The sequence below is a fragment of the Papilio machaon genome, chromosome 12, assembly GCF_912999745.1.
Source record: "Papilio machaon chromosome 12, ilPapMach1.1, whole genome shotgun sequence".
Classification (NCBI taxonomy): domain Eukaryota; kingdom Metazoa; phylum Arthropoda; class Insecta; order Lepidoptera; family Papilionidae; genus Papilio; species Papilio machaon.
The window spans coordinates 5,467,348-5,487,556 of NC_059997.1; the positions used below are offsets into that span (position 1 = coordinate 5,467,348).

At 32.0% G+C, this 20,209-nt stretch overlaps 3 protein-coding genes across 3 annotated transcripts; 1 reads left to right on the forward strand and 2 right to left on the reverse strand.

The window, feature by feature from the left end:
- Positions 1-2,649: 2,649 nt before the first annotated feature.
- On the reverse strand, positions 2,650-13,303 carry LOC106719095 (RAB11-binding protein RELCH homolog). Its single transcript, XM_045680149.1, has 16 exons — positions 12,949-13,303; positions 12,563-12,733; positions 12,089-12,249; positions 11,351-11,578; positions 10,388-10,710; positions 9,681-9,875; positions 9,137-9,299; positions 8,358-8,523; positions 7,562-7,933; positions 6,712-7,060; positions 5,944-6,228; positions 5,672-5,790; positions 4,984-5,140; positions 4,214-4,422; positions 3,762-3,891; positions 2,650-2,884 (listed from the first exon to the last, which is right to left on the reverse strand). The coding sequence occupies exons 1-16, from the start codon at positions 13,175-13,177 to the stop codon at positions 2,650-2,652; spliced, it is 3,492 nt and encodes a 1,163-aa protein (XP_045536105.1). The 5' UTR covers positions 13,178-13,303.
- A 269-nt stretch (positions 13,304-13,572) lies between these two features.
- Positions 13,573-17,789, forward strand: LOC106719221 (centrosomal protein of 135 kDa). Its single transcript, XM_014513506.2, has 2 exons — positions 13,573-16,881; positions 17,342-17,789. The coding sequence occupies exons 1-2, from the start codon at positions 13,750-13,752 to the stop codon at positions 17,489-17,491; spliced, it is 3,282 nt and encodes a 1,093-aa protein (XP_014368992.2). The 5' UTR covers positions 13,573-13,749; the 3' UTR covers positions 17,492-17,789.
- Positions 17,790-19,366: 1,577 nt separating this feature from the next.
- Positions 19,367-20,123, reverse strand: LOC106719173 (transmembrane protein 170A). Its single transcript, XM_014513444.2, has one exon. It carries the CDS (start codon positions 19,861-19,863, stop codon positions 19,465-19,467), a length of 399 nt encoding a protein of 132 aa, XP_014368930.1. The 5' UTR covers positions 19,864-20,123; the 3' UTR covers positions 19,367-19,464.
- Between the last annotated feature and the right edge of the window lie 86 nt (positions 20,124-20,209).

Below are 20,209 nucleotides of genomic sequence, written 5' to 3' on the forward strand. Positions count from 1 at the left end.
TTTATGACACAACCTGTATCCAACAACTACCAAACGACAAAATTTAGGCATAGTTTTTATAACGACAATTATTAACAATTTGTTACGATTTTCTCGTTTAAATCAGAGATTCACAAATAAATTAACAATAGATAAAAGTTAATTGAGTATATTTGAACATCTATAACTTAGTAACTGAAATTGTGTGAAGCTAAACTGGGTAGTCGAAGCTGCCTACCTTTAACATAATTAACAAATAATAAATTCTGTCAGAACAGTTTAAACACTAATATTTTAAATCTCATTTATCATACAGCTATCAGTATTATTTAATGCTAGGTTTTCATCGATTAATTATATCCAAATGTTAAAGTGCGATACACGGATGTCGCCGTGACACATTGTCGTCTCTGTTAATTTTAAAAAGAACGTAAGATTTGACCATGTGTAGGAAAAAAAGCGTCAATGCCGTCGTGTCCCCCATTTTACCTGTCATCAAATTTGGAAGACCTTTTTTAACTTATAAATGAATACAAGTCAATATTAATCGAAAACAAACAATGTTCGTTTATTATTCTCAAAGTAAAAACCTTTTTTGACAAGTACTAGGTATTATATTTTAACTTAAAACTTATTCGAACTAAAGAAGTCAGTATTATTATTAAATTCAGTTCATTAAATAAATAGCTATGATTGAACTGAAACAACTGAGTTCATGATCACACAATTCAAAATAAGTACATTAACAAACAAAAATACATTGTGAATGTTAAAAAGTTTAACACATCTTTTATGTGCATGACCCTTTAACAGCCAGAGTTAAAATAATTATTTTTCAATAAAATTACCTTAATGAAAAAATAACAACCTGACAGACTGAGGCTGTAATAGATGGAAAAGGCCTATCTATTGTCTGCGTTTTAAAACAAAGATTTAATGTTTTTTTTTAAATTTAAACTAAATAAACTGTAATGTTAAAAAGAAAATTAAAAAAAATAATAATTTAGTAATGAAAAAGGTAATATTAACTGAGATTTGCATTTGAATGTGGATGGATGTTTGAAGGTATCTCCGGAACAGCTCAACAGATCTTGATGAAATTCGGCACAGATCTAGAACATAGTCTGGAAGAACACATAGGCTATTAAGTTTTTTTTTTAATTCCTTGCGGACGGAGTCGCGGGCGACAGCTAGTTCTATAATAATCATGTTTATATTACTAATTATCGGAGTTTTAATTTGGAATGTGGGAAAATATGAAAGTGTAATAAGAAAACAATAACACATCTATAACAGAGCATGTGACAAAATAATTATAATTTGACAACTTTATTATGAATTTTATGTACAACATGACAAACATGCTTTACTATATTTATTGCAATAATTTGTACTATATATATAAAAATAATTAAGTACTTCTGTTATTTTGAGATAGTTATATGAATAAACATTATTTTAAAATTAAATAATCCTTATTATTAATACAAAGCGAATATGATTTTCTTTAAAAATTAATGTAAAGAAAAAAGCACATTTCTAAAGAAAAAATTAAATAAATCCATTAAATGTTTTCGTAAATATGTATCAAATACGTGTTCTATTTACTGCAATAGATTAAATTAACTTTTTCTATCAATAAATTAAATGTCTTTTATGTATAGACTAATCGTGGGTTTCTAAGACTTAAATCTCCATTTAAAACATATTGTTATCTCTATTTTGTCAAAGATAATGACAGGGATGACTATATGTTTTATACAGTGATTTTTGTCTCGGAAACCTCCGTTAAAAGGTCATAGATATGAAAAATACACTTTATTTTTTATTTATTTTGATCAATTAATATCTCATTTTAATCTCCATTACGTTAGTCGTTCTTTCATTCATTTAACATTCGTTCAATCATTCGTTCAGTTCACTAACATTAAAATTCATACATACAATGCAAGTATTATTATTATTTGTATTGCTGAGATTTGGAATATTCAGGTCATTTGTGACATAAATCTAAGGTTGATCTTAAAGTAAATCAGAACAATACAAAAACCAATTATAAAGCACCTTTTAAACATAATGAGAAGTATATAATAATATTTTTTTTTTTACCTAATCGCCATAATGTTTTAAATATTGCGAGAAAATAACGTAATAGAGACATCTATTATTTCTCAAATTGAAACACAATCTTACAAAATTTTCTTAACAATACCAAACTGATCTGTACTAATTTTAGTTGAAACAGTCAAGAAACTTCCAGATATCTATTTTAATTAGCCCCCATTCTAACGGGCGCTTTTTTAACGCGCGCTTAAAAAGCATCCAAATAGAAAAAATGAAATTATACATATCTATTCACATGACAGCATTTATAAAAGTGAATCTTTTTTATGATTGCATTCTGAGCATTGCATCTGGACGCAGGTAACGAAGAGTAATTTTAAAGCGTTCATCGTGTAAAAAAAAAAGCGCCCGTGAGTTTGAAAGTATATAAAAACAAAAAAAAAAAAAACAGCGAAATCAATCTTAAACTAAAAATCCATCGGAAACATGTTTCTAATAAAAAAAAAACAATATTAATTTCAGTTGAAACAGTCTAGAAACATACATAATAGATTTCAAATTAAATAGAGATTATTTTTTTTATAAAAAATTAAATTTTTACGTACGTTACGTTTTCTTCTTGAATATATTCTGTAGATTGATATTGTTCTTGGAGTGGTGGAAGATCTGTGTGACCCTCCTGCCGACCTCCTGCGCCGCCTGCAGGTTGGTGGTGGTGGTGGCAGCTCTCTGCGGCTCTCGCGCACTCTCGCCCGTGTGACTTCCCGCAGCGTTCAGTAACGCCTCTATTGATGATTTGTACTGACTCATCGCTCCTGTTTCTACACTTTCTTCTAGTTTCCTATACAATATTAACGTACGTTTAAACCGCCTTACAAGAGAGGACGCTGTATTTAAAAACGAATCGTAGCATCTTTGTAGTATATCATCAGCTCAACAGTTCTGAACTGAGGGGTTTGGAGCTGACCTTAGGACATAATCAACCATGCCTGCCCAGTGCGAGTTGACTTAACACATATCTTTGAATTTTTTTTAGATATGTGCAGCATCATGATGTTTTCCTTAACGGTAAGAACACCGGATAAATGTACATATGTAAATCGGAAAACACAATGGTACATGACGGGATTCAAACCCAGGACTTGCAGATTGCAAGTCAAGTGCCCCTGAGCCACCGACGCTCCAACTACGCTTTGTATTACATACTTATAACAATCTTGATTTGATACCTCGTTTTCTATATTATACTAGCTTTTACCCGCGACTCCGTCCGCGCGGAATAAAAAATAGAAAACGGGGTAAAAATTATCCTATGTCCGTTTCCTGGTTCTAAGCTACCTGCCTACCAATTTTCAGTCAAATAGATTCAGCCGTTCTTGAGTTATAAATAGTGTAACTAACACGACTTTCTTTTATATAGATAGTATAGTAAATTTTAAACAAAAAATAAATACAATGAAGCTATTTAAAGTCATTTAAGGTATTAAGGATTAAAAACTTTGGTTATAGTGATTTAAATACTCTTTTATACAAAATCTAGATAAGAGAAAATCCTAAGAACTCAATTGTTCTCGCTTATAGAATTTTCTCTCTAACCCAACTTTCTCGCTCCATGGACCTTGAGATCAGACAGTAACTCTCGCTTATCCAAGTTCAATCGGTTACTATGACTGTATAACGTAGATAACTTGGATGTCGTTATAACCGGTATTGCGTACCTGAGTGCGGGTAGTATAGCGGGATGCTGTCGACAGTGGTGCACAGCAAGCTGCAGACCCGGAGTCAAAGATGACACCCACTCGGCAGACAGCGCCGGATGGTGGCATAAAGCGCACAGCAATGACACCGCTACAAACACACCAAGTTAGTTAGCATTCGGAGTTAAAATAGTTCCTTGAAGGAGTTATTTATGAAGGTTGTACTCTACTCTAAGAGTCATATAACTTGTTAAAAGATTTTCAAGAAAATAAAATAACTAGCTATCTGCCGCGACTCTGTCCGCGCGGAATTAAAAAACGTAACAAGTAGCATATGTGTTCTTCCAGACTATGTTCTACATCTGTGCCAAATTTCATCAAGATCCATTGAGATGTTCCGGAGATACCTTCAAACATCCATCCATCTTATTATTATTATTATTATTAAAACTACCAATCATTAAAAGTATAACCTTGTTCGGAGACAGCGCGGTCATCAACAGTGGGCAGCACGAGGAGCGCCAGGGCTTCGGCGAGACGAGCCGCCTCCTTCGGAGTGAGGGTGCGGCCTCCCACCCACTGCTCCATTGGCGGCCAGCACTGTGCCCCGCACGACAACCCTCGCACCATACACGCGCGAGTTACACTGCCCCACGAGCTCAGCGCAGCTTCCCGCACAGAACTGATTCATACATTTTATTATATAGCAAATGATGCAAACGATACCAGCGAACCATTGAAATTCGCCAAAATAGCGAAATGACCGTTAAGCATGGACATCTGCATTAAATGATGCGTTGTATATCTTTATTCCAGAGGTGGACGTATATAAAGAGGATATCATTTCTATCAAATACGAAGTGAATCATTAAAAAAAAAAAAAGGGTGGGAAGGGGAACAGGACTAAAATTAGTCTTCTGGTACGCAAACTCAAACGTAGACCTAAATAAAACATTTTTATTTCTTAAAAATGAAACAGGTAGACCAATTTATGTTGAAAAACTGTCACTGATTGCAGCCCCGGATCTATGAGGGAGGTCAAGATGAGGCTAATTTTCCGGGCCGCAAAATTCACAATGTAAAAATCAATCAAAACTGATCATTTACTTAGCTTTCATTATAGAATAAACATAAACGTTAAAAGTAAAATAAGTGGGCTAAAGCGTCATATTTAAATTTACATCCAGAATAAAAAAAACTGTAGATCTGAATCTCAATGTATCATTGCAAAGTGTGGACTCACACGTGATCATCATACAAGAGCGCGATGACGGCGGGCAGCAGCTGGCGCTCCATACACTCCTCTCTTACGTCCGACACATTCACCATCTCCGTGAGGAGTGCGCCGATGTGAGCGCGGATACCTGCACCACTCGCGTTCTCACAGCTACTAGCGCAGACTGACCACAAAGAATACATAAGTTTGCCACACAACAAAACAAATCACCAGGACAAACAAAGCAGCAAGGAATTAAAAAAAAATAACTTATAATATTCCCGCATGCATCAGCTACCTTCCCGTTAAAGCAGTGTTTCCCAAAGTGGGCGATAACGCCCCCTTGGGGGCGTTTGAAACCTAGGATTGGGCGATAAGGGCCCAAAAAATGGGGGGCATTGAAATTAATTAACGTAATGAAATTGTGGTTTTTAAGTTTTAGGGATGAATAAAAATTAGGGGGCTCTGAAATATAATTGATTTTCAAAAGGGGGCGGTGAAAGAAATAAGTTTGACAATCACTGCGTCAAAGTAACGTAATCAGTGCAACCGTTCCAGTTTATCCGGAACAAACGTTTAACGGAAAACATCCACTTTCTCTTCCGTTTTGTAACTGTTATATTTTCTTGATGATAATTAAATTTTCTATTTATGATTATATATGACTTATTTAATAACTAATTTCGATTAACACACTTCATAAGAAAGTACTTACATTCCCTTAAATGTTGCCAGAAGAATGTGAGGACTTCAGGTCGATGTGTTGCCAGCCATTTGAATGGCATAGAGAATATCTTTGCAGGAAGTCCACGTATACTGCTGTATACAATCCATCTAAAAATACATATTATATTATATTTAATACTATTAATTTACAAAACTTAAAACTCTCATCTGCAAAGTAGAGCACAATTTCTATGTCTTAAAAAAAAAACTGTATATTAATATCCCCTCTAATTATCCGATATTATGTAAAAAATGACTTACTTTTGCAAAAACTCAGCTTGTGAAGGGCCCTCTTCGACCGCAATTAAAACTGAAGCCAAATATATACCAACAACAACAGTACTCTCCAAACTAACTGTGTCTAATTTTTCTATTTTCTGTTCCAATTCATTTAAAATATCAGTAAATATAGGCTTCATTATGTTACAAGCGAAGTTATAACCGAAATTATCTATGTAACTATTAAATAATGTAATCAGAAGCTCATAAACTATTGGATGATTTGAAACTTTACAGCTGCTTATTATTTCTAACATTTTTCTTATCCTGGAAAATAATATAAAAATAACTTATATTAAGAAATTAAAGAAATGAAACGTCGTAAATCTATAAGAATACTTGACTATCTTACTTCTTACTAATATTATAATAGGAATGTTTAGATGGATGGATGGATGAATTAATATTTGTTAGAAGGTACCTCCAGAACGGCTGCATGGATCTTGATGAAATTTGGCATAGATGTAGAATCTAGTCAGGAAGAACAACTAGGCTACTAAGTTTTTTTTTTTAAATACGCGCGGACAGTCTCGGGCGACAGCTAGTAGTTCATATTTAAAATAAATTATGAAATAAAAAATATTTTAAAATCAAATCCTATTAAGGTCACCAAATAAAAAATTTATAAGTATATTTTTCTTTTAAAATAAATCATTTAAAACAGATTAATAAAAAATTATTATATAATTTTTTATTCCACAACTACGTTTAAGGGCAAAACCTAGTCAAGATAATAAAAGGTAAACTCACCAGTCAATAAACCAATCGAGCTCTGTCCATCTAACCGAAGGGTCTTTAATTAAACTATTCATAGCTAACAATAACATCTTAGCGTCCACACTGTCACTAACATAACACGATACATCTATGAAGTTCTCCTCAGACTCCAACGGCACATCTTGTAAGTTAATTGTCTTCATATCACAGTCACTTAAGTTAACATCCTTAACTATTTGTACATTTATCACATAAGCGAGCTTCGCCAATACTAGACTCTTGATAACTTCTAAATTTAATAAAACACTCTTCCATTCATTATCATTACAAGATTTTATTAAATTCGTCATAACACGATTGCACAGATCTGATGAGAATTTGCCTGAAAAAGATAAACATGTTCTAAAATAAACACAAATAAAATAAAAAAAACTGTTTACTAATTTAATGTACAGTGGGGTACGCTGGCGGTATTCTACTAGTGAAATAAAAATCATTTGAAGGACTTGTACGCTTTGAAACGGTAATGGTCAGTAAATAAGGTACAATACTACAAGTACATTGTATTAAAATTACAACATTACATATATCAGAAGTTAAAGTTCAGAACACAAGGTTAAGTACAGTGCGATGCAGGATTCGAGGTAGGGCACTGCACAGTGCTCCAATGACTCTGGGCCGCCATAATGTTTGAAAAAAGTGAGTAAAGAGTATTGACATTTTTTTTTTGATTAGTATATCGATAGAACAGAAATTAATTATGTATTTGTAAGAAGGTGCAAAGTTTAAATTCATTGCGTGCAAGATTTCTGTAACTATAATACCGCAAACGAAGGTGACTGTACATTTTTGTCTTAAAACTAAATAACTAAATTTCACATACCAGCCATCAAAGCACTCCTCGCCAACGTCGGTACGAACACATTGATAGTATCCTTAACATTCTTATCCACTGGGTCTTTTAAAAAGCTAAACATGAGATTCTCCAACTGGTTATATTTATGATCAGCGACCACACAAACAAGACACGCAGATTTCAAACCCAGACTACGGATTTCCGGTTCACTGGATTCACACATAAGTACCACAAGACTTAGTAGTAGTGATGTACATAACTCTACAGGTACATAAGGCGCTATAGCCAGACAAATCTGACTGGCCAATATCCTACGCTCTGATGACCTTGAGGCTAATAATTCTGCAACTGATGATAAGACTTCCGCAGCCCCACCCCATTTCACCACGAGGCAGACAGCTGAAAAAAACATATTACATTTTGGAGTACTTTAAATTTTATTTCTTAGCAAACTAAAATAAAACCTACTCTGAGTTAATTAGCGGTTACTTGAGAAGTCTTTTAATGCAGTTTAATACTTTTAAAAATGACGGTTTAAACAAGAATTTAAAAGATTACTACAGTCTTAAAACCTTTAAGACTGGTAAAATAGATGTGCTTACAATATTAGCAGATTATTTGAAAAAAACATTACATATTAATCACGGCGGTCGAATGCGGAGATTCGAATCCATAGCCACGTGTTTGGTTGTCCTTCTAAATATGCACAAAATACTACGTCTTATAGCCAGTCATTTTATAGAGGTCAATGCTAGTAACCCTTAAAACTTGTAGACAAATCTGTCAATGTCAAAACTGTAACAAGATCCTTGTGGGATAATACCTTCACATATGATCCTTGCGTCGCCGGGTTCAGGTTTCTTGAGCAGCGTGAGCAGTGTGTGCAGCAGACGGGCACGCCGCGCCTCCGCCGCTGACAGCAGCGCAGCGCCCGCCGCCAACAGGGCCGCCGCCTCGCACCGCCGCGACACCAGCGTGTGCGGCACTATCTGCACACGACACCACCATCTCATAATGCACACCAGTACAGTAAGACAGTAGTGTGTAAGCTGTACCAGGCCACTTAGAAAGTATTGCGAGAAAAAGTTTTTACGTATGTGAGACTGGCCAGTTATAATTTATTTTAAAAATATGATTACTTGTAAGTAAAATACGTTCTAAATTCAAAACTTCAGGCAGTTAGTGTTAACATTATGCCAGTTGTAAAGCCAGCGCTGATTTGGTGTGCTACTGTCCTACTTTACTAGCGTAATATAAATCAGGCGTAATGTTAGCCTGTTCTGATATTTCAGTTTTATATGGTTTAGAAGACTAACAAAAATGTAAATTTGTCAAGCTAGGTTTACACAAATTGGATCACTTATTTAGTCCTTTAGAAAGTTACTTTTTTTTTAATGTGGCAAAATGATTTCAGCTAACATATTTGTCGGAAGAATAGCAAAATACATGATGAAAGCATACAATATTTACTTTTGTATATAAAAAAATATTAATTTAAAACTATCAAAAGCTACAACTGCAACAAAGAATCAATATGTTTCTTATAAAGAATGAAATTTAAATATGTGTAATGTATGATTATAGATTATTTTGAATATTCACCCGCGGCAATGTATCAGCCACTAATAACAACAGTCCAGGTAATGTGATGGGTTTGTCACTGTTGACCAGCTCTGCCAGCAGGTCATTAGTCAGTGGCTCGTTGAGATTCAATGCTTCAGAGCATAAGTTCAGAATAGACTCTTTCACACCAGTTGGTATCCCACTAAAATTTAAATTTAAAGTCTAACATAACTTACAGACAGTCAACAATAAATTAAATAATAAATAAGTGTTTTAGTGATGTTTCTGCATAGTTGTCTGAAATCTAGGAAAGATTAACAATCTGGTGCAGTCATGTCACACCTGTACTCAAGAGGTGTCAATGAACTGCACTAAATAGAAATCCGTTATCTCCCTCTAGTCCACTGGATCACTGGCATGAGGGCAATGTCAGTTTCAACCTAATAACGCCCTAAGCCAGTTCTCTACGTTTTTACTAATACTCTTTTTTCCCATGTTTGGGGGAAGGTTAACATTTGTGTAATTCGCAGACCAGTAGCGCCCCATTCTGTCCTAACGCCGGCCCTGGAAGTAAGTTACGTACCTGTCTATCCACATTTCCTTTGTGTTATTCTCAATATTATATTCGTATTGCACGCGTGTCCAGTCTCCGGCGTCGTTAATACTCAATGTTTCGTCAAGGGTGGTAACACTACCTGTGCGTAGTGGGGACCCTCTGGCGCTGATCTCGCCTAACATCGCGGGCTCGAATGAGCTCGTGTTAGACCCATCTTTCTTACTGTAATGAGTTACAGCTTAGTATTTATCTGTTGGAATTTATTACGATTGTGACAACTAAGATGTTAAAATTGGAAGATGACTTTTTCATAATTAACGAAATGGATTATTTTATGTAACATTACATAATTTAAGTGTTACTTATAGTATTTTATATGGGTTTAAATTTTTTTTAAATGATTTTCACGTTGCGCACTATGTTTAAAAACAACTAACATATTTTTTTATTATTTTGGACAACCATTCACTTTGTTTTTAATCATATACTTATTGTGAAAAAAATTACTGATATATAACAATAAGAAAGACACTCCTTTATGAATTTACTAGCTTTTACCCACTACTTCGTCTGCACAAAATAAAAAAAGGGGTAAAAAGTATATCATGTGTTACTCGAATCTATGTTCTTCTGTTGTTGAGTATATTTGATCCAAATTTCAATAAAATGTGTTGAACCGTTGCGGAGTTAATTTGATAAATAATCGAGATCAAGATAAATAATTCACATCTTACATTCCACAATTTTTCTCACTGTCAATCATTTCAAATTGATCTGGTGTTGCACTGTTTGTTGAATGTCCACTGCCATAATGATTTTCAGCGGCAGTACAAGTTATGGGTCTTGCATCTAAAGACTGCTGTATTATTTGTCCCGTTGTTAACAACTTGTCTCCAGGTATTTGTAGGTCGAGACCTTTACTCTCTGAAGTAGGACTTGTCAGAGAGTTTAAACTCACTATCGCAGCATCATACAACTTTTGGAAGTTCAATTTTTCAGTCTCCAATGCTATTATCTTTTGTTTTAATAATTCGATTTCTTCAGCTTGTATTAATAACTAGAAAAAAAAAAAAGTTATTGCTAAGTTAAATAATTAAATATACTTTGTCAATAGTCAAAATTAAATATTACTTATGTATAGTATACAAAAATAATTTCTCTGTTTTAAAAATATGTTGTGAACATTTTTAAACAAAATTTTATTTATTTATTGATTTTTATTTCAGTGGAAAACTGTGTTTTTATAGTTTTCGCAAATACACAATGAAAATAATAGTATACAAATCGCGAAGAGAATAAGAACAATTTATAAAGAATAGGGAAGTATAAGAATAATTTAAAAAAAAGTTGAACAAATTAAAAATAAACAGTAAAAAGAAAAAACAAGCGGCTAGCAAACCGGACAACCAAAGAATTCGCTGCTTAAATCGATTACAATGTCAGCAAGCCTAGTATTAAACAAGTCGATGTGAGGACTTTATCTTGATATTGAGTTAAAGTTAAGTTATCAAAACACAAACCTTCAGAGTCAACAATAATAGAAACACTTAAATATTTATGGATGATTTTATGTACAAATTAGTCAAAATTAAATAGATTAGCAGCCTTATGAACTGGTATTTCGGATGTTTATGAACATCTCGGTGTTCCCGCTGCTCATTTGCCCCCGTGTCTTTAAAAAAAAAAATTATACATACCTCATGGTTCCAATCTGTGTCATTATCTAATGATGTCTGACAACTGACACATACATTTTCTTCTTCGCATTCCGTTTGACAATGTATTTCAACTCTTTGGATAACATCAGTCTGTGTGATGGCATCATTCGTTGAAGTGCTCAATGAACTTTTATTTCCTCTAAATAATGAAATCAAACCAGCTGGTCGGGGCATATTGAGACCAACATCATCCCAATCTTCAAATTCCTTTAAAAATTAAATTTGATTTAATACTATAACTAGAACTGCTAACTCAGAGATTCCCAAAGGGGTCGATATTTACCCCCTGGGGTTGATATTGAACTTAAAGCATTCGTAATTCTCACTCTGTCTTCTTCTATTGACCTAAATCAGAATGAAAAATAATAATAATAATAATGATTGATCTTAAAAGTAGGTAATTTGGCCATGGGGGTCTGAGGTAACAGTTCATTTTGTAAAAGAGGTCACTTGTCCAAAATAGTTTAGGGATCCCTGTGCTAATTTCTTATCAAATAACAATTTGGGTTTAAACATGCTCATGCAATTTTTTTTTATGTTGTTATATCAATTTTATTGGGTCTGCTGCTTACCAATAAACTTCTCATACAGGACTTAAATATTCTTATGTGACGGAATTAAAAATGTATTGCAAAAAAAAAAATAGAAAAAGAAGTAATTTCATTGTCTGCCCACTCCATAGTTTCTTCTTGTGGAATTTATATTTTAACTCTTTACCTGATCAGGGTTCTCATCCGAAAATGTAATGGAAGTAAGCTTATAATTCTGTAGCAGCAAATATTCATTGATAAGGAAATTTAATGCTCGTTTTTCATGTGGCTTTAATGATCGCTTATCAAAATTATCTTGTGTGATCTTATCCAATGCAGACTCACCATCTAAAAAACCATGAGAATAAGAAAATTGGTTTATTATATTAACAAAAAAGTAATACACATCTTAAGGATGCTATGCAGTTGTTTTAAATAAAAAACATAAAATAAAAAAAACCCTAATTGTTAAGTAAGTTTTAGCAGTAAAATGACATAATATTTTAGAACTTATTTATGAAGCAGTGGATTTCCACTAACAAAATAGAGACATAAAACATATACATTGCCTTTTTTTTCAAAGCGAATGATAGGAATGACAGTATGTGTGTTTTTGAAGTACTGGAAATCTATTGTATAACACATTACTATGTAAAGTTACCTGCAAACTGTGTAAGATTGGCACGTAAAGCATTAATAGTCTCTCTGGCCTTCCTTAGTTCAAATTCTAAAACAGCCACATCCCCTCCACTGCCACCTCTGTCCCCACCACCATCTTCTGAGTACCTGGCTGTGTCCAGTGAATCCAATGTGGCTTGGCTAGGTGTTCGGTCTGGAGTATACATTGAAAATTTATTTAATTTGTCTAGTGTAATTACACCGAATTACGTTCTACACTTAAAAAAGAAAAGCAATATAAATACTACAAGAATTTTTAAAAGCTTCAGTTCAGATTTTTGCCCATTTGAAAAATGTTGTTTAAATTCTCCTAAAACCATAACTGACCACAATGACGTCATAAGTAATTGATTATTTAAATTCACTTACGCATAGACCCAATATCAGATGGTCTAGATACATGTTGTTCAAAGTTGCCCGGATTTGAAAAGAATTCTCTTAATTGCGGAAGCTCTTTTCCGCTCTCTACCAACTCAGTATGAAGCTCTAAAGCTGTTAGAAAGTAATGGTCTTTCAGTAGTTTGGTTGCGATATCTTCATATGCGAGATGTGGTGAAGAAGTAAATGAACTGTCTTCTACGTCTTTATACGGATTCATTGTTTTGATAAGAGTTCATATAACCAAACATGTATTAAAACTTTGTGTATCATCGCCCACATGAGTCAAATAACAATTATTGCTTTGTTTTATCACCAAAACAGACTTTTTCTAAGATTATATTTAGTTGACATATCCGTAATATTGACATTTGACATTTGACAGTTCACATTTTGTCATTTAAACAATAAAAATACAGAACATAAAATACTTTTATGAAAAAATACTTTCACGTAAAATTATTCACCACATTTGACGTTAGATTCAATGTCTCTTTTAAAGACCCCTTCATAATTTTATTAAATATCTATTATTAATAAGAAATATAATTGTAAAAACCAACTACTTTTTGCTTGCAATAGCTTTTTAACAAGTGTCAATGTGAACAACAAACAACTGTCACAAGATGCGTAGCCAGTTCAACAGTTTTGTTTTGATTTAAATCTAATTACCAAATTATTCAAATACACAAATTAAATGATCTAAGTCTGTAATAAAAAGTAGATCCAGTTTGTTCAATTTAATGACTTCTATTGCCATTTTTAGCTAACCGCTGCCACAAAGTTATAAACATGAGTGAAGGATACTTTAATCTTAAACAAAAATTGGAAGATCTCGGATATAATTATTCACTGCCAATAGAGGCAGTGCCATTAGTAGAATGTATTGTTGCGGATTTGCTGCAGACTACACGTAGTTTACAACACTATATGGATTTATCCAAAGATGCTCTTATACAACGCGATTCGTTAATGATGGAAGCGGAACCATACAAATGTGACAACGCTAAATTAATTCGTGAAAATAATTCATTGCATAAGGAAATTTTAACACTCAAAGAAGAAAACATGAGATTGTCAAAAGAATCAAAGAGGAAAATTAAATGTATGACGGATGAAATAATGAAAAAAGATATATTAATTAGCAAACTACAACACGACATAAGAGATTTAAGCTTAAGAGGATTGTGTGCTGGCACTCAAAGTAGTCGGAATAAAAGTAGAAGAAAAGATGATGAATCTACGGCAGTTAGCAAAATTTGTATTTGTAATAGTCAAAGTAACAATGACTTAGGTAAGGATACATTTGAGTTGTCGAAAACGATTCAGCTTTTAAAAGATAAAAATGATACTTTAGAAGATGAAATAACATTGCTTAAAAGTAAAGTTGAGCAAAGGGATGATGAAATTGTAAGACTTAATATGATGTTAGAAGGTGGTAGACCATTAACAGCTATAAATAAAGACTTTTATGCTAACAACCCTGATTACACTGAACAAGCAATATTCCAACAACTTAAGAAAATCCAAATAGAAAATGATGCATTGAAAAAAGAAATTCACAATGGCTTAGGCAAGCAGCATGAGGCAATGTTGCGTGCATTGAGTCTTGCTGATAAAAATAGAAATTTAGAAGAAGAATTGCAAAAAGTCGATAAACTGGCATTGCAAGTTGAAGAAGAATGTAATAAAAAATTGTCATCATTAACAAATGAAGTAAACTATTTGCAAACAAGATTAGAAAGTTTACGTTTTAAAAATTCAGAATTACAAAGAGAACTTTCAGAGTTCCATAGAAAGGATAAATCACCTCAGTCTTGTTACACACAAGAATCTTTAAAGTTGGCTCTCAAAGAAAGAGATATATTACAAAAAGAAAAAAAAGATTTAATAGACATCAATAAAAATCTTCAAGAAAAAATTGGTTCTTTATCTCAATTTAATAAAAACTACCAGGACAAAATATCTATGAATAACCTACATAACAATAATGGATCTAAATGCCTTCAAAAGGAGGAATTACAAAAACTTCTACATGAAGAAAGAGTTAAATATGAAAAGTATATGATAGATATTCAAGATAAATTATCAGAAGCATTAAATGTTTTTAATAAACATGTACATAGTGGTTTTGGAACAAATTCTCAACGAGATATATCTCCAGATAATACATTTATAAAAGAATTACACAATAGATTGTGTGAAAGTGAGCAGAAAATTCTTATGTTAAAACAAGAAAACAGTGAGCTTAGACAAAATGCAGTTCAACAGGAAGATAATAATAGGGAAAATCTTAAAGATGTTATAAAACAATTAAACATGGAAAATACTCAACTAACAAAAGAAAATATATCTCTGTGCCAACAACTTAGTCAGCATAGAATGATGAACTCAGTACAAACAAATCCAGATGAATCTAATTTAAAAGAATTGTCTACGTTAAGAGATAAAAATGATTCCTTGACAAGAGAACTTAATTACCTTAAAAAAGACCAACAAGAATATAAATTGAGGTATAAAGAAGCAGTGGATTTAGTTGAAAAATTAAAAAGAGATTTAGCTCACAAGCAAAAGCAGATAGAACAATTAGAGGAAGAAAATTATTCATACAAAATGACTAATAGAACTGGTAAAGCGTCTGCAGAGCAGTTAAGAGATGAATGTAACTTTCTAAGAGAGCAAATAAAGACAATGCAAACAGATGTTATTAAAGAGAAAACTATAGCTAGTCAAATTAAAAATATACAAATAGAAACAGAAAGAAACAGTTCTGAAGTTCAAAATGAATTATTAAATGTTCAGAAAAAACTTAGTTTATCAAAAGACCAGATCAGTTCATTAGAAAAAAAATGTAAGGAGTTACAATCTGAAATAAATTCATTGCAAATTGATAAAACAAATTTAATTGAAAATATTAAATCCATTGACAGGGAAAGGGATAAACTAGTTATAGAATTAGATAATAAAACTGAAAGAGTAAGTAATTTGGATGACAAAGTTAAAAGTCAAGCATATGAAATAAGCAAGTTAGACAAAGAAAATGGTGATTTAAAAAGAAAATTGAATATACAAATATCAACTGAACACAAATTAGCTGATTATGAATCACAGATTATGTTTTTAAATGGTGAGATATCAAGGCTCACTCAGCAAAATGATACAGCTGTAATGGAAAATAAACGTTTACAAAACAATTTAGGAGATGCAAATGGTGCCCTGAAATTAACAAAATTAGAATTGGAAAAAACCAAGAAAGAAGTTGACAGTCTAAAACAACAGTTACAGCATTATGTTGCAGAAGTCAGAAGAATTGAAGAACTCTTGTCACAGAAAGAAGCAGAAAGATCAGACATGCTTGAACAATTTGCTAGTTTATCAGTAGAAGCAAATATTTTAGAAAACACAAATCATTCATTAGAAAGTGAATCAGCATCCAAGTCAATGCAGTTACAAAGTTATGTTAATAGAATTGAAAACTTGGAATCTAAACTCATTGATAAAGAAAACATAATTGACAGTCAATCTGCACAAATAGCAGCTATGACTTGTAAAGTAAATGCTTTAGAGAATGAAATAAAGCTTATATCAGATGAAAAGAAGATTCTAGAACAAAACATATCATACATGAAACAAATGTGTAACCACATGCAAATGGAACAATCTCAAAAGAATTTGGATCTCAAAGACACAGATTCTGAGTTAAAACTTTATGAAAATAAAATAAAATGTTTATCAAATACAAAAGCCAAGTTGCAAGTTGAAAATGAGGAAATGAAAAATAAATTAAGTACAACAGAAAAGTTGCTTTCAAATGCTAGAAGAGAAATAATTGAATTAAAGTTAGCTCTACAAGATGCAACATCTGAAACTAAATCATTAAAAGACTGTGTTAGCAGATTGAGCAGAGAACCTGATATTCATGAGGTAAATTATTTTTTTATTATCTTACAGAAACAAATATACTTAATGCTAAACTCAGAATCATTTTATCATGACTTGTGCAGTACCTTGGTGTATATTTAAATACATTTCAGTGACCATTAAATCACTTAGCATCATGGCATAGCACAGCATAGTAGCAAGTTCTAATCACTAATTTGATCAACTAGACTAAATTCATAGTAATGAACATTTGTTTCACACTTGATTTTGATTAGGGCATGTTAACGGCAGAGCTGTTACAACTACTCTAATCATGTTTCTAAATATTTTTCAGTTTATGCACTAATTCATATGTTTGATGTTATTTATTATTGATGCTAATTGACTACATCATTGAAAGGAAAAACACAAGAAAACCAAAATGTAGAATGGTCAAAACAATAATTTAGTTAATGCTTCTTTTATATATTTTTTTAAAAATTATTTTTTTTATAATTTTCAGCATACTTTAATAAATGAGGACATTGACTTGCCTCATAGTCTTGGTGATACAATTCATGAAGTGAGCAATGAAGATGATGACAGCATAATTCATGGTGACCACATGCTGCATAAAACATATTCAAAATATTCACATGGGAGTACTATTTGATGACCTTTGGCTATGATATACATTTTCTAGTCTGGGTACATTAAACAAATGAAAGAAGAAAGACAAAAAATACAACAGTGATAGGACTATCTATTCCACAGAATACTAGTCCAACTTGTGAACTAAATAACAACTAACACTAATGAGAATTATTTAATGAATTTGCAGGATTTAAGAAAGTGAAAGATGTGTCGGAACCAAACAATGAAATTTAGTGTCTGTCCTAATGAGCTAAGGTTTTGAGATTGTCACTAATTTGAGACAGCTAATTCGGTGATAATTTAAACAGGGAATTTTAACTGTTGGTATTAAGATTTAATGTGTAATTTTCTGTAAATATGTCAATATATAAAATGGTAATATATAATACAAATATATAATTAAATTTTAGTTGTCCACGATTTATTGTACAGAATCATAAAATAAAATTCTTTTAATATGAAATCTTCATTTATTATCATCGAATAAATAATGCAAAAAGTTTTACATCAAAGTTCAACCACAATTTATTGCTATAAAGCTACCACAAACAAACAGTAGCTTTTTAAGATAATATTTACATTTCTATCAAAAACCCTACCAAAAATCACATCAAGTAATTAAATCATGGTTTTGTACAAAATAAAATCTCTTCTTTAATAATGAAATTATTAAAAATTGATATTAAAACACATTAGCAAGCAGCTAGTCATGTCATTTTAATCTTAAATTATCACATATAATACATTTTGCTATTTGAAATATCTCTCATATAGTTTATCCAATCAAGATATACTGAGATAGCAATAGCTATTTTATATTTTCATTAATAAACTCACTTTTTTTTGATCCAATGTGAAGGAAAATTGTAGGCAACTTACTTGCTCTTTTATAACATAATTAAGGACAGACACAAAAGGTAACTGTTTTATATAATATAGAAAAAAAACTCAGTTATGGACATTAAGCAATAGGATGTCAAACTAACAATTATCACAATGTAATTCTATTACTTCTATTGGCCAAAATATATTGTATTAGTTTTCATTTAATTTGAAATAATACGAAATATTTTTGTGAATACTATCGGTGGGGTACATAAAGCCAATTTTGCAATATAAATTATACTTTTCAGAGACTTAGGTCCTTCATACACAAGGCAACGTAAATATTTGAAACCGGGTGATTTTAGTTGCTAAGTGACTTATGCAAAACAGAGTCATAGAGGTTTTTACAGTGTCTCTGGCATTTCTATCTGCCAAAGGCAGTTGCTCACAACCTTTTTGTCAAGATTGTTGTGAGTAGAGTTGTTGCATGTAGTTACCATGCCTATTTTGATCAAATAGACGACATGCATTGACAATTTAACATTATGTGTATGCAACAATACAATATTGGTATTAAAGATTCATGTTGCCTTGTGTATGATAGAACTTAAACATGGTTATAATTTGTGATGATTGTGGAATGTTCCTCTATTTACATTTTGTATGAAAAAAGTAACTACACCTAACTTGACAAACTAATCATTGGTTTCTGAGATCAAAATACCTGTACAAAACATGGTATCTCTGTTTTGTCAAAGTTAATGAGAGGGATGATATGTTTAAGACAGGGATTTTGCTCTTAGAAACCAACAATAAGAGAAATAGAAATCAGTCAAGCTCAAAATTATTATTTACATACAATATTTGTACAAACATAAATTTAAATGAATTTTTTTGCATCACAGCATTTGAATGATAAACATATTTCTACAGTAAACCAATATTTTGAAATAAGGAATAATTTAATATTTACATTATTAAGCATTAAATCTAATGGTATTAAGAATATTAACTACACAAGTAGTACATTTTCACTATAACATGTCAAGCTATTTGATACATATTTTCCATTGATCAGCACCATCTAAATTATTTAAGATACATTAATATAAGGCATAATTGACTTTACACATATTTTATTAATACTATTGAACTACAAAGATTATTTTATAATGTTGCTAATATTCTTGTGAATCCGATACCAGCCCCTAATACTGTTTGTCCAATACCCCATATCATAGCATGTATAGGTGGCATGTCCAGTTTAGCCGCACGATATATAAACGCTATAGCAGCACTGCTTGCGACGCCTGATGTGACTGGAGTCACAACTCCCATAACTATTAATAACACAGGAAAGAATTTCCCGTATTTATGCTTCCGTAAAGTACCAAAAGCTACTAATCCAGCACAAGTATGCACAAACACAGACGAGCACAATGACCACAAAAACACGGGGTACCACATTTCACCAAAAGTATCAAGGGGGTCACCTGAAGTCAACTTTAATATATCCACGAATGAATCAAATTCGGACACCTTAAATTCCGACAACATGTCATACATGTTGTCTTGATGAAGTTAATGGTAACATGCATCGGGGTGAATTTTCCTCTCATCAAAGTTCGAATAATAATAAAAATAAGTGGCTAAACTTGAATCGCTTAGGGTTTTATATCCTTTTGAGAGAGCGAGGCTACTGTTATGGCCTCAAGTTAGAAAATATAAAAAGAAAAATGAGATAATTTCTTTCAATTATGCAAACTTATTGTTTTACATTTGATTGATATATTTTAAAACAAAAAAAATCACAGACATTTCACATTTCGTTTGACAATTACTTCCAATTTGACATTTTAATTTTATTACCTTTTCTTTTCACAGATTACTTAACTTTTTTGTATTATTTATG

Coding starts and splice junctions, on each gene's coding strand:
- LOC106719095 (XM_045680149.1), bottom strand. CDS start 13,177: ATGAATCCGTATAAAGACGTAGAAGACAGTTCATTTACTTCTTCACCA. Junction 12,734..12,948: donor ATCTGATATTGGGTCTATGC/GTAAGTGAATTT, acceptor TGTATACTCCAG/ACCGAACACCTAGCCAAGCC. Junction 8,524..9,136: donor TGGCTGATACATTGCCGCGG/GTGAATATTCAA, acceptor TGTCGTGTGCAG/ATAGTGCCGCACACGCTGGT.
- LOC106719221 (XM_014513506.2), top strand. CDS start 13,750: ATGAGTGAAGGATACTTTAATCTTAAACAAAAATTGGAAGATCTCGGA. Junction 16,882..17,341: donor GAGAACCTGATATTCATGAG/GTAAATTATTTT, acceptor TATAATTTTCAG/CATACTTTAATAAATGAGGA.
- LOC106719173 (XM_014513444.2), bottom strand. CDS start 19,863: ATGTATGACATGTTGTCGGAATTTAAGGTGTCCGAATTTGATTCATTC.